General features: G+C 42.2%; 1 protein-coding gene across 1 annotated transcript; it reads right to left on the bottom strand.

The window, feature by feature from the left end:
- Positions 1 to 3,530: 3,530 nt before the first annotated feature.
- SIRPD (signal regulatory protein delta) lies at positions 3,531 to 12,941 on the bottom strand. Its single transcript, XM_020905232.2, has 5 exons — positions 12,568 to 12,941; positions 11,733 to 11,869; positions 6,007 to 6,354; positions 4,167 to 4,517; positions 3,531 to 3,798 (listed from the first exon to the last, which is right to left on the bottom strand). The coding sequence occupies exons 2-5, from the start codon at positions 11,803 to 11,805 to the stop codon at positions 3,713 to 3,715; spliced, it is 858 nt and encodes a 285-aa protein (XP_020760891.2). The 5' UTR covers positions 11,806 to 11,869; positions 12,568 to 12,941; the 3' UTR covers positions 3,531 to 3,712.
- Between the last annotated feature and the right edge of the window lie 900 nt (positions 12,942 to 13,841).

The raw sequence follows: 13,841 nt of genomic DNA, 5'->3' as shown, positions 1-13,841 counted from the left end.
TCAATATCAAACTCTCAAAATTAATAGAATGAATATACAGAGAGGTAGAAGGATATAGTAGACCTGAAGAGCACTATAAACCAATTTAACGTAATTAAGATTTATGTAATTTTCACAAAACAGTAGGATACAAATTCTACTCAAATTCCCATGGACTATAAACTAGAAGACACTGGAACATACCCAGGGATGTAAAACAAGGTGCAAAAATTTCATGGTTCAAAGGTATTGAAATCATAAAGAGTCTGTACTCTTATCACTGGGGAATTATGTTAGATATCAACATCAAAAGATATTTGAAAATAACCCACATATTTTCAAGGGCAATGTGACATTTACCAAGAGAGATTTGATTTAGCCATTAAAAGCCTCAGTAAAGTTAGAAGACTGAAAAAACACAGAGTGATTGCAAGGAAGAAAGCATTTAAATGAGAAATTAATATCAAAGATACTTTAAAAAAATTCCATGTATTTGATAATTAAATGTATGCTTTTAAATGATGGATATATCTAAGAAGCCATAACAAGGAAAATTAGAAAATAATTTTATGTGTGAGTCGAGACACAATCTGAGTTTCTTTAGAGTCAGTTTCTGGAGCTTTCATTTTTTTTCATTTGAAGAGGCCATGTTGTCCTAGTATGCTTTCTGGTCTTTGGTTGAAATTTGGACATTTGAACACACCATTTTTATGTCTTCCCAAATTCATATTTAAAATCCTATGCCCTGAATGTCATAGAATTAGTAGGAGGAGGCTTCAGGAGATACTTAGCTCATGAAAGTGGAATCATGATAAATGGTAGTAAGGCCTTATAAAACAGGCCACACAGAGCTCCTTAGCTGCTTCTGCCATATGAGGATACAATGAGAGTTTTTTGATCTAGAAGAGAGCCCTCACCTGACCATGCTGGTGCAATGATCTTGGATTTCCAGCCTCCAGAGCTATGAGAAATAAATTTCTATTATTTATGAACTTCTCAGTATATGCTGTTTTGGTACAGTAGCCTGAATGAACTAAAACAACCATCTCTTTATGGACTGGCTTTGTGCCGGGGAATGCCTTCTTCAATCAACCTGGCTAGATTCTGGGGCCTTTCAAGTCTTTTCTGGGTATATATCTTCTCTAGGCTGAGAGCCTCTTGATGAAGGTGAAAGAGGAAAGTGAAAAAGCTGGTTTAAAACTCAACATTCAAAAAACAAAAATCATGGCATCTGGTCCCATCACTTCATGGCAAATAGATGGGAAAACAATGGAAATAGTGACAGACTTTATTTTCTTGGGTTCCAAAATCACTGCAGATGGTGACTGCAGCCACAAAATTAAAAGACACTTGCTCCTTGGAAGAAAAGCTATGGTCAACCTAGATGGCATATTAAAATGCAGAGACATTACTTTGCTGACAAAGATCCATTTAGTCAAAGCTATCGTTTTTCCAGTAGTTATGTAAGGATGTGAGAGTTGGACCATGAAGAAAGCTGAGCACCGAAGAATTGATGCTTTTGAACTGTGGTGTTGGAGAAGACTCTTGAGAGTCCCTTGGACCGCAAGGAGATCCAACCAGTCCACCCTAAAGGAGATCAGTCCTGGGTGTTCATTGGAAGGACTGATGCTGAAGCTGAAACTCCAGTACTTTGGCCATCTGATGCAAAAAGCCGACTCATTAGGATAGACTCTGACGCTGGGAAAAATTGAAGGCAGGAGGCGAAGGGGACGACAGAGGACAAGATGGTTGGATGGCATCACTCAATGGACATGAGTTTGAGCAAGCTCCAGGAGATGGTGAACAACAGGGAAGCCTGGCGCACTGCAGTCCATAGGGTCTCAAAGAGTCAGACATGACTGAGTGACTGAGCAACAGGCTGTGTTTATGCTTAGCTGTCTCAAATTCCCCATATAGCTTGCCTGTTTCTTAGGAGTTCTCAATCTCTTATACCCCTTTGTGTCTTCCTGTGGAACTGCCTAATATCTGAAGCTCTAATGAAACCTCTTCAGTGGCTTCTGTTTTCTGCACTTCTAAACTGTGCTGCTGTTCCTGTTAGACTTCTGAGTCAGATGACACCGAAACTAATCCCAAGTCAGCCCCAAGACAAGTCACAGTGTTGGGTGAATGGCCCACTGTTTCCAAGGGCGGAGCAGGCGTGTAAGGTTTCCTCCCAGTTGTGCTACTACACCAGGTTGAAGGAGGAGTAAGAGTGTGAAAAACACTGCTCCCTCCTACAGCTTTCACTGGAATCCCTTCCCGTGACTGGAGGACAAAGGCTGGGGACCTTCCTAGTCTGCTAATGTCACTCCTTTAAATAATTAATTTTTTTTTTTTTTTTTGCCAATTGCACTGGCAAGTAGGTTTGTGGAACTCCTCACACTGTCACGCCATTTGCATAAGTCTATTCCTGTTGTTTTAAACCCTAAAATTGCGACAATTAGTTATAGCAAATGTATACTTAGCTCAATATTTTAAAGCTGTATGTGTACTTTTCATTTATCATGTCTAAATGGTATCTATTTGTACTTTAATAGGGAAATTGAACTCATTCACGATAATTTCCCTCTCAATCGCCCTCATGCACACCTCCACCTCCATCTAACTGGGGTCTTCTTATTAGGAAGAAGGCAAAGCCATAAACCCAAAGGATTATGGGAGTGAGAGAACTGCCTGTGTACCTTCCGGCAAGCCCAGCCTCTGGGTCTGAATGTTCTCCTACATTAAAGGAAGAATTCAGACCTTGAGGCAGACACATATTGCTTTTCAGTATGTTAAGCACTTGTTTCAATGGGTTGATGATTTTTCTACCTGACACCCCCTCTCCTTTGCAAATATGAGCAAGTAAAAGGCACAGGAAAGGTGAATTTGCGTGATTCACTGGGACTCATTTGTGGAGTCTGGGGAAAAAGGGGCTCTCTTCCCATGCTGGTTGCTAAGATAAGGGAAGGAATGTCAACATTTCCTTTATTGGATTGGTAAGGCCTACATACAAGCAAGAAAGACAAATCTAGGAGGAGACAGAGCTGAAAGAATTTCAGAGAGTAAGAGCCTTGGAGGCCGTGAGCCCAAATCCAGACTTTTTGTTCTTGATTCGTGCCTTGAACACGTGAGGAAGCTAGAACTCTCCTCAGGTATAGGATCACGCAACGCCTTTCTTTTCTTTGAAGGTGGGGAGGGTCATTAAACTAATGTATTAAGTTCCTCCTCCTTGTAAGAAAAGGTTCTCCACTAATATAAAGCATACTGAAGAGAGTCCAGACCAATCTCACCTCTATTCCCTATTGTCTGTACTCCTGAATCTCCTAGAGTTTCAGTTTACTCATCTGTGCAGTGAGGACAAGCATTGTCATGCTCAAGTTGCTATGCAAGTAACTATAATAATATAGGGAAAGTGTTTGAGATATAGTAGATGCCCAATAAACAGTAATGTTTTCATATCACCAATTTAATCATTCCTCGGGCTGGGTATAGCTCAGAGGTCATAATAAAATAGAAAAACAAAATACAGTAAGACTCTAGAAGCAGAAAAAACTGACTTGAAATTGTACTTCAATGCTCTATGGATGCTTTTTATCAGTTGGCATCCATTAGAACAGTGCTGACTTTAGCAAACAGGCTTAAAGGAGAGGTTTTCTCTCCTATATTTGGAGGTCCAGAGCTGGGGTTGGAATCCAGAACAATACAGATATTCAGTGTTGTCAACCCACATTCTTTACATTTTTGCACTTCTCTAGAGTAGATTTTTATTCAAGTTGGTTCCCTTTGTGGCCAAAAAATGTCTGCCTGGAGTATCCGGGACAAAATTATTTCTTGTTCCTAGCCAACAGGAGAGAAAATTGTATTAGTTTCCCAGATTTCTCTTATGGACACAAATTGACTTAAGTCAGTCTCATCTGAGTCACCTGCCAGTAGGGGACATGAAATTACCTTAATTGGTTTAGCCTAGCTATTGGGGGTGGGTTGAATGTTGGAATGTTAAACAAAATATCTCTCATCACTCAACATTTCTGACTCTCAGATTCTCCTCCCATAAAAGTCTTAAATCACAGGTTTCTGAGAGAATGACAAGATCAAGTGTACACTGTGCCTTTGACAGTATCTAGCAGAATGTAGTTGTTCAATGACTAGAGGACATTATTACTGTCACAGTATCACATGACAGAAGGTGAAAGACTCAAACTCACCAGTAACAGTCACCTTGGTGCCCCGACCTGATTGGTACTCTATGTCAGGTTTTCCCTCTTTGAACTTCACACAGAAGTACGTGCCGGCATCTTTAAGAGAGATTTCATTGATGCGAATGGAAAAGTCTTTGTTGCCAGCTTTGGCCATGTTTCCAACTTGGTTTACTCTGGGAAAGAGACCCCTTTGGAAATTATAAATTAATTCACGATTTGGTCCAGTCCCCTTGAACCATAAGACGGGTCCATTTGGAAATGAATCTGGTACGCTGCAACTCAAAGTGAGTGTTTCCCCAGGTGACACAGTCTGTGATATCTCAGCTTGCTGCACGTTGAACATCTCATTTGTGACTCCTGGAAAGAAACTCAAAATCATCTCCCATTTCCTCTGCTCTGACCTAGGCAGGATTAAGAAAACTGGATCCAGATCAAGGTTGGGCCTCAATCATTCATCATTTTAGTGACACGTTGGAGTACCCACACTGAGTTTAGAGTGGCCACTGCAAGTGCAGGCCGCTCTTTCCCCAAGCGCTAACAGAGGGGAGTCGGTTCAGAGGACTAGATGAATCACCTCCCCAATTTCATTCCTCAGCCCCTAAGTAAAAAAAGAGGAAGGTGGATAGGGAGGGCTGGGTTTGTGAATGGGTACTGTTCATAGAAATAAGTCTTCCTTCTTATCTAAATGCCCCAAATTGCTCAATACACTTGGAGATGGATCCAAGTCTCCTCTGCCCACCCCACACATCCAGAGAACTTGGCACTGGCCTTCATCTCTCCTCTGAAGGGTAATGAGTCACTGATTTTGCAGAGACATTAATGCTGACAGGTGCAGAGAAAGAGGAAGTAAAGAAATCAGAAACCTAAAAATCAGGTGGGCATATATTCTTGAAGGCAGAGTATGGGTCTTTTACTTACCTCCTCAAGAGGGAAAAGGGGGACAGTTGATTCTACTCAACAAAAAAAGAGAAGAGCTTCAAGGGATTGCATCAATTTTGAGGGTCCACCACTGACCCCTAACTCCCACTACCACCAACCTTACTACCCCACATGATATCAGATCCTGATAATAATCTCTCCTTTCAAGTTATCAAAGCATCAAATCACAGATGGCCTAAGATGTCGGTTGGGGAGACAAGGGAACTCTTGAAGCCAGGAAAGAATGGCAGGTAAGCTATCTATACCCAGATTTTCCAAGTTGAAATCAATGTGTGAGTTTTCCCTGGCCAGTTAGATGCCATGGAATGTGGCTGAACTTGAGGAAAACATTACTGGAGAAGACAAGTTTTCCCAGCAGAACAGAGGATACCCTAATCTCATTGTATTTCATGAAATTAATTCACAGTGGCAAGGAGTAAGAAGCACTGGCTGTCCTCTGAGAACAAAAGGACAACAGAACTTGGAGTGCAATGCTCAGGGCAGATTCTCAGGTTAAGGTCAAGTGCTAGGAGAGTGACTCAACCTCTCTGGGAGGTCTTTTCTAAACAAGTCTCCCAACTCTCAGTTTTCTAACTTTTTGGACATGTTCATAGAGTGTTCATAGAGTGCACACATGTTGTGCATTTTACCTACCCAACATCTTTTCAGCTGGGAATGTCCATTGTCCTATATTCAGTTTCCGGTGGCCATTAAAGAAGGGCATAGCCTGTCGACTCAGCCTGATTCAACATTGGGCATAGGATGCCAGAAGGATCAGAGGGCTGTCTGCAGAATCCCAGCCTACAGGGCAGATTGTGAATGAAGGGGTACAGTATCCAGTGTAGAGTAACGATTTGGTACAAGTCGAAGATTTTTAAAAACTTATCTTAAAAATCAGGAAGATGGAATTTGTCAAAACTGTACTTACCACTCACAGACACATAGGTGCCTGGGCCAGCTATATATGCCATGTCAGGATGCCCTATTGTTAACTTCACACAGTAATACATGCCAGCATCCTTAGGCGACACATCATTGATGCGGATGGAATAGTCTGTCTGGTTGGCCATTGGATTTACCACTTGGGATACTCGGGGGAATCGGCGTCCATTGAAACTATAGATTAATTTTCGTTCTAGCTTAGCATCCTTGAACCACAAAACAGGCCCTACTGGAGATGGTGCAGGAATGTTGCAGCCCAAGGTTATGACATCTCCAGCCTTGGCTGACACTGAACTCTCAGGCTGGTTCACCTGGAAATCTTCACTTGAAGTTCCTAGAAAGAAACTGTGTGTCATTTCTCATATTCCTTGTTTTGGTGCAAAATGTTCTGAGGGTCTGGTTCTAGATCAAGGTGGGGGTCTGACTGCACTGCACACTCTTAAGCAACATGTACTGGCACCAAAGTATAAAAATCACAAATTTGGTTTCCATGTGGAATGAGGAGAAGAGGACCAGTATAGAGAAAGGAAAATGGAACTTTCTTTCTCCATCAAGATATAAGGATAGCCTGGAGCATGTGTGTGCGTGTTAGTCACTCAGTCATGTCTGCGGCTTTGTGACTCCATGGACTATAGCCCACCAAGTTCCTCTGTCCATGGGATTCTCCAGGCAAGAACACTGGAGTGGGTTGCCATGCCCTCCTCCAGGGGATCTTCCCGACCCAAGAACCTTCGTCTCCTGCAATTCCTGATTGCAAACAGATTCTTTACCGGCAGAGCCTTTAGGAAAGTGCCAAACTGGAGCATATTGGGCACTAAATAAACATACAGTCTATGAACCCATGAATGGATTTATACTAAATAAAAAATGTGAAATAAAAGTTGAGTCAGATTTTTCTCTATGTACCTGTCTGCTTAGAAATTTGTATGCAGGTGAATAAGAAACAGTTAGAACCAGACATGGAACAATGGACTGGTTCAAAATTGGGAAGGGAGTACGACAAGGCTGTGTATTGTCACCCTGCTTATTTAACATCTATGCAGAGTGCTGTGCTGTGCATAGTCACTCAGTTGTGTCTGACACTTTGCAACCCCATGGACTGCAGGCTACCAGGCTCCTCTGTCCATGGGGATTCTCCAGGCAAGAATACTGGAGTGGGTTGACATACCTTCCTCCAGGGGATCTTCCCAACCTAGGGATTGAACCCAGGTCTCCCCCACTGCAGGCGGATGGATTCTTTACTGATTGAGCCACTAGGGAAGCCCTCTATGCAGAGTACATCATGCAAAATGCCAGGCTGGATGAATCACAAGCTGAATCAAGATTGCAGGGAGAAACAGCAACAACTTCAGATATGCAGATGATACCACTCTAATGGTGGAAATTGAAAAGGAACTAAAGAGCCTCTTAACAAGAGTGAAAGTGACTGAACAACAACCAGAATTAGAGATAAGGCCAAAAGCTAAGGACACTGTACTGATAACCAACATGCTATATACCGAGTGCAACTTTCAAACGCAGGCATCTCCCTTTCTTCATGGGGAGGCCCAGGTGCCCAGATATACACCGAGAATTGCATTCTCCATGAAATCTATATTTTCCTTAAGGGGTATAAAATTGGTTATTGCAATGTGAAAACATCTCAGTTATTATAATGTGTCATGTTTATGGATGCTCAACCCAATGCAACAAATTCTTAGTACTCAGTACTGCTCTTGTTACGTGTTCTTCAGTATTGCACAAGGAGCACTGACAATGAGTTCATGGAAGACACACAGAATATATGTAAGATAAGTTCTACAAACTATGGGAGATTTTCCCTCTTGAATGATTTCTCAAGCCTAGCATATTTCTTTTCTATCTCTGAATAACAAATTACCACAAACTTAGTGGCTTAAGAAACACCTATTCATCGCTTTTTGGTTTATGTGAATCAGGAATTCAGACACAGCTTAGTTTAGTTGTCATGCACAGAAAGATGATGCGAAGACACAGGGAAAACACCATCTACAATTTAAAGTATGTTTGCGGCTGCCAGAAGCTGAGAGAGGCCTGGAACAGACTCTCCCTCATAACTTATAGCAGCTTTATTCACAATTGTCAAAACATGAAAACAAGATCTTCAGTTGGTGAATGGATAAAGAAATTGTGGTAAATCCAGACAGTGGGATATTATTCAGCACTGAAAAGAAATGAGCAGATAAGCCCTGAAAGGATATGGAGGAACCTTAAGTGTTTATTACTAGTTTAAAGGATGAGCCCATATGCTGTAGGAGCTTCTCAGGTGGCGCTACTGGTAAAGAACCCACCTGCCAGTGCAGGAGACATGAGAGATGTAGGTTCCATCCTTGAGTTGGGAAGATCCCCTGGAGGAGGGCATGGCAACCTACTCCAGTATTCGTGCCTGGAGAATCCCATGGACAGAGGAGCCTGGTGGGCTACAGTCCATGAGGTCGCAGAGAGTTGGACACGACTGAAGGGACTTAGCACGCACATGCTGCAGGATTCTAATTACATGACAGGAGACTATACTACATGTAAAACTTAAGAAACAAGAAGAATATCAGGCTTGACAGGGGTTAGGATGAAAACAGAGAAAAATAGGCAGAGCACAGATAATTTTAGGGTGCGGAAACTACTCTGTATAATACCATAAGGTTGAGGGATGCCTATCATAATACATTTACCCAAATCCACAGAATATACAATGCCAAGAGTGAACCATCATGGAAACTCTAGACTTTGGCTGTTAATAATTTGTCATTGCAGGTTCATCAGTTGTAACAAAATGATCACTCTAGTGGAGGATGCTGAAAACAGAGAGGCAAGGGGCGGAAAGTAGTATTGGAAATCCTTATACCTTGTGATTAGTTTTGCTGTGAACCTAAAACTGTCTTGAAATATAAAGTCTATTATTTTAAAAGTCATTGCCATACCGTGGGTCATCTAGACTTTCTTCTACATCGTTCCGTGTTTTACATTTAGGTCTATGATTCATTTTTTAGTACTGCAACATTTTATTTTTTATTACTAGTGCACAGTCATATGATTCATTTTCAATCAATTTTTGTGGAAATTCACTTTGTTCTTCTCCAATAGTGTGTAGGCTATTCTGGATCTTTTGTTCCATCATATAAACTTCAGAATCAGTCTGTCGCTATCCATAAATTAACCTGCTGGCTTTTAATTGGAATTGCATTTAATATACAGATCAAGTTGGGGAGAACTGATACCTTGACAATATTTATCTTACTACCTACAAACATGTAGTACATATTTATATATAAATAAATATACATATTCAGTTCTTCTTTGATGTTTTTGATCAATTTTGTAGCTTTCTTCACACAGCTCTTGATACAAATTAGGTTTATACCTAAGTGACAGATTTTATTTTCTTGGGCTCCAAAATCACAGCAGATGGTGACTGCAGCCATGAAATTAAAAGACGCTTGTGACTTGGAAGAAAAGCCATGACAAACCTCAACAGTATATTAAAAATCTGAGATATTACATTGCCAACAAAGGTCCATCTAGTCAAAGCTATGGTTTTTCCAGTAGTCATGTAGGATGTGAGAGTTGGACTATAAAGAAAGCTGAGCGCCAAAGAATTGATGCTTTTGAACTGTGGTGTTGAAGAAGACTCTTGAGAGTCCCTTGGACTGCAAGGAGATCCAACCAGTCAATCCTAAAGGATATCAGTCCTGAATATTCATTGGAAGGACTGATGCTGAAGCTGAAATTCCAATACTTTGGTCACCTGATGTGAAGAACTGACTCATTGGAAAAGACCCTGATGCTGGGAAAGATTGAAGGCAGGAGAAGAAGGGGACAGAGGATGAGATGGTTGGATGACATCACTGACTCAGTGGACATGAGTTTGAGCAAGCTCTCGGAGCTGGTGATGGACAGGGAAAAGCCTGGCATGCTGCAGTCCATGGGGTCACAAAGAGTTAGACACAGCTGAGAGACTGAGCTGAACTGATTACCTTTCTTGGAGGTAATTTAAATGGTCACATGTTTGTTTCAGTATGTGCTGTGCTTAGTTGCTCAGTTGTGTCCGACTCTTTGAGACCCCATGGTCTATAGCCCACCAGGCTTCTCTGTCCATGGAATTCTCGAGGCAAGAATACTGCAGTGGGTTGCCATGCCCTCCTCTAGGGGATCTTCCAACCCAGGGATCAAACCCAGATCTCCCGTATTGCAGGCTGTGCCACCAGGGAAGCCCTTGTTTCAGTATGCAGAAATGCAACTGATTTTGTGCGTTGATCTTGTTTCCTGCCATCTTGCTGAACTCAGTTCTGGGAGTTGATCATTTGTGTATTTTTAGTAGATTCTTTGGGATTTTCTATGTAGAAACTCACAGCATCTACAGTTTTATTTCTTCATTTCCAATCTATATCCTTTCCTTCTTCCTCTCTCTCTCTTTCCACTTGTTGAATAAGAGTTGTGAGAATATATCTTTTTGCATTTTTCCTTATCTTGGAAAGAAAATGTTGTCTTCCACCATTGAGTATAGTAATATTGCTGTAGGGTTTTTGTGGATATTATCAAGTTGAGGAAATTCCTCCCTATTTCTAGTTTGAGAGTTTTCATCATTAATAGGTGTTAGATCTGTCAAGTACCTTTTCTGCATCAATTGACATTATTATGCAATTTATTTCTTCTTTAATTTGATGTGATGGATTATAATGATTGATTTTCTCAGTACTGAAAGTAAGATTTGACTTAGTCATAATATGTAACATTATACAATGTTAAATCCTATTTGCCAGTACTTTGTTGAGGAATTTTGTATCTAAGTTCATGACATATATTGGGCTATAGTTTTCTTTTTTATGTACAATCTTTATTTACTGTTGCTATCAAAGTAGTAATTTCCTCATAAAATGAGTCACATAAAATGTGGCTTCTTTTTCTAATTTTTTGAAGAGATTGTATAAAATTGGTGTGAATTCTTGTTTAGATGTCTGTTAAAATTCCCCAGTGGGTGTGAGTGCCTCACATACTTTACTCCCTTAAAATCCAAGCCTTCCCACCTCTTCCTCACTCTCAGATAATGGTCTGCTTCCTCTTTCGTCTCATCTAAACCCCTCAAGCCATCTTCTGTGGCAACTGGGACTCAAAGCTTCTACCAACATGGACCAATGTCCTTGGGGGAAAGACTCTCCAAATTTTTTTTTTTTTCCAGCAAATAGAGGCAGAACCACACAGTTAAGCTAGGGAGACTACAGGGCTCAGCTTCCATCACTGACCCAAAGAGACCTCTAGTGTGCGCTTCTGACCAATGTTCTCTGAACACTCAGACCTCTGCAAAACTTTAATACTGATTATCTCCTAATGGGGGCATTGCGGATTTTTTTCTTGCTTTTATAATCTCATCTTTTCTAAGATGTTTTTCTTCACTTAGTGGGTAGCATATGTGTGCTGGTGACCAATGAAAAGACAGACCCTGTGTCCCCAGTGGCTGGGGGATAAGAGCTGTCGCATTTGCTCTGTTCAGCCTGCTGATCACGGGGACGAGTCCACCACCTGACCCAAAGGGGTGAAACAGACACAGTCACTGGGAGATTTTGTGTGCTGGAGGCCATTCAAGTCTAGATCTCTAAATTCTGCCTGTTTTACGATGGACCAAGGAAATCCCTCCTCAAAGAAATTCTAGGGAAGCAGGTGGGGAGGAAACAGTAACCAAGCGAAGGAGGTCCCACTCACCTGTGAGTTTCAGCAGCAGAGCCAGCAGAAGGGAGGGCAGATGTGAGTAGGATGGGAAATCAAGGACAGGCATCACGGTGGCCCTTGGAGCCTGCTCGGTGTCAGTGTGGTCCTGGAGAGGCCTGGATGCCTGTGCTCTACGGAGAGAAGACAGTTCCTACTTTCATGATGTCAGAGGGACAGGATTGTGATGAGAGAAGAAACTGTGGGACTGGGACACTTTTTCTTTGAAATTATAAACAGGACAGACAAGGTTGCTACAAACAGACAAGTTGCTGCTGGAAGCGTTCAGGGTCTCCAGTGCCAAGGGGTGCGACGCCCAAAGCTTGTGCTCCTTCCTGTGTCTCATCCCATCTGAGAGATTTTCCCTAATCCTGAGCCCTTGCCTATCTAGCATCCTCAGAGATGCCGTCTGGGCCAGAGACGTCTGGAAGCTCGTGATGGGCAGGTGGGTTAAAGCTCCGGCACGAGTGGAATAGCTGGGCCTCCCTGAGCCGCAGAGCTCCAGGAAGGAAGGTAGACTTCTGGCCTCATCCTCTTGGCTATATAGTTGAGCTTTATGAGAGACTCCTCCTCTTCACTCCAGAGGGGTCAAAGGTATAAAACGAGTCCCAGCGCAATGTCTGGTGTGGGCTCCTGGCTTTGCTGTGGATCCCTGCATACAATACAGGAAGTTGCCTCTTTTCTCCTCTTGCAGAGAAATTGTTTATGACAATTTGACGGAAAGAAGTTAAGAGTTTTCAAGATGGTGATTGTTTGTACATTACAGAATGGGGAAGGTAGAGCTCTGAGGAACATTCTCAAAGAGGTAAAAGCAACACACATAGAAACATACCTGGGAAAGTGAGGTCTGCCTCTCTCCTGTCTGTGCTGGGTCTGGGGCTAGCTCTGTAGTAAGGAACTGGAGGGGCAGAAGAAAACACGCTCAGAAATAGAGAGGAACTATCATGTTCACCTCCTTCTCTCTCACCTCTGGAATGGGCTCAACCCCAGCACAAGGGTTGTTTCCTGGGACTCTTGGCCCACTCTCAACTGGCACCCCTTTCTCCAAGCATCCATAGTCAGGCACTGACTGTTTCCTTGTGATCCCTGCGTTTGCCTCAGTGACCGACTGGATGCCAAGGCCAGGAGAGGTGTTAGAAAAGCAGAATGCAGAGTAGGGCCCAAACATCCTCTATGAGATGACAAGACTCCCCCTCCCCTTGTGACGCCACCATTCTATCCCATTGTTCTGGAGTGATGAATTCCACACCTGGAAACCCAACAATGGACCCTGCTGAAGACTGGACAGCCTCTTATCTCTAGCCTCCATCATCCTACGCTTCCTTCCACCTCCAGCCATCTTCACACCTTCTATCGAGCTCTGAAGACTTCAGAGGGAGGGATTTATGGTGGCATAATGGTCAAGAGCACTGGCTTTGGAACCAGATACATTTTAGGTTCAAATCTTGATCCCATTTCTTAGTAACTGAATCATCTTGAGCCCATTATACAGACTTGTATATCCTTTGACCTGGAAATCTTCACTTTGCACCTCGAACATTCAAGGCTGAATTCATGATCTACGCTCAGACATTCCTTTCTCCTGCCCAACCCTGTTCAGTATGTGGCATATAATTTATCCATTTGGTTAAACCAAGAAGAGACCCATGCTCTTCATCCTCACTCATCCACTCATATCTATTCCCCATCAGACCCTGTTAGTTTTACCTCCTAAACATGTTTTAAATCTAGTTCTCTGTATCCACTGTCATCTTCTACATAAAGGAAAATGATTGCCTCCTAATCAGGCTACTCCCGTTTCTCCTGCCCTGCCCTACAATCTTTTCCTCTTTCTTTATCCATGTCTTTCAAAACACAGATCTGATTATACACCTCTTTGGCATAAACGCTTTTGTGGACTCTCACTGTTCTCAGGATAGTAAGGCCATTTGGTACATAGTAGTATATATAAATAATTCGATTCATCCATGACTGGTATGGCCCCTAGAAGACAAGGGGTTTCCCTGCCTTTTTTGGTATCCAGCACAACCTCTTTGTCTCAGGTTGATTTCCTTGGGATACAGACTCTGAGATGAAGATGAGCATATCATTTTCTCAAGAGGTACT

Source organism: Odocoileus virginianus, chromosome 9 (genome assembly GCF_023699985.2).
Source record: "Odocoileus virginianus isolate 20LAN1187 ecotype Illinois chromosome 9, Ovbor_1.2, whole genome shotgun sequence".
NCBI lineage: Eukaryota > Metazoa > Chordata > Mammalia > Artiodactyla > Cervidae > Odocoileus > Odocoileus virginianus.
Note: the sequence above shows the minus strand (reverse complement) of the source record. Positions and strands in the feature narration are given on the sequence as shown.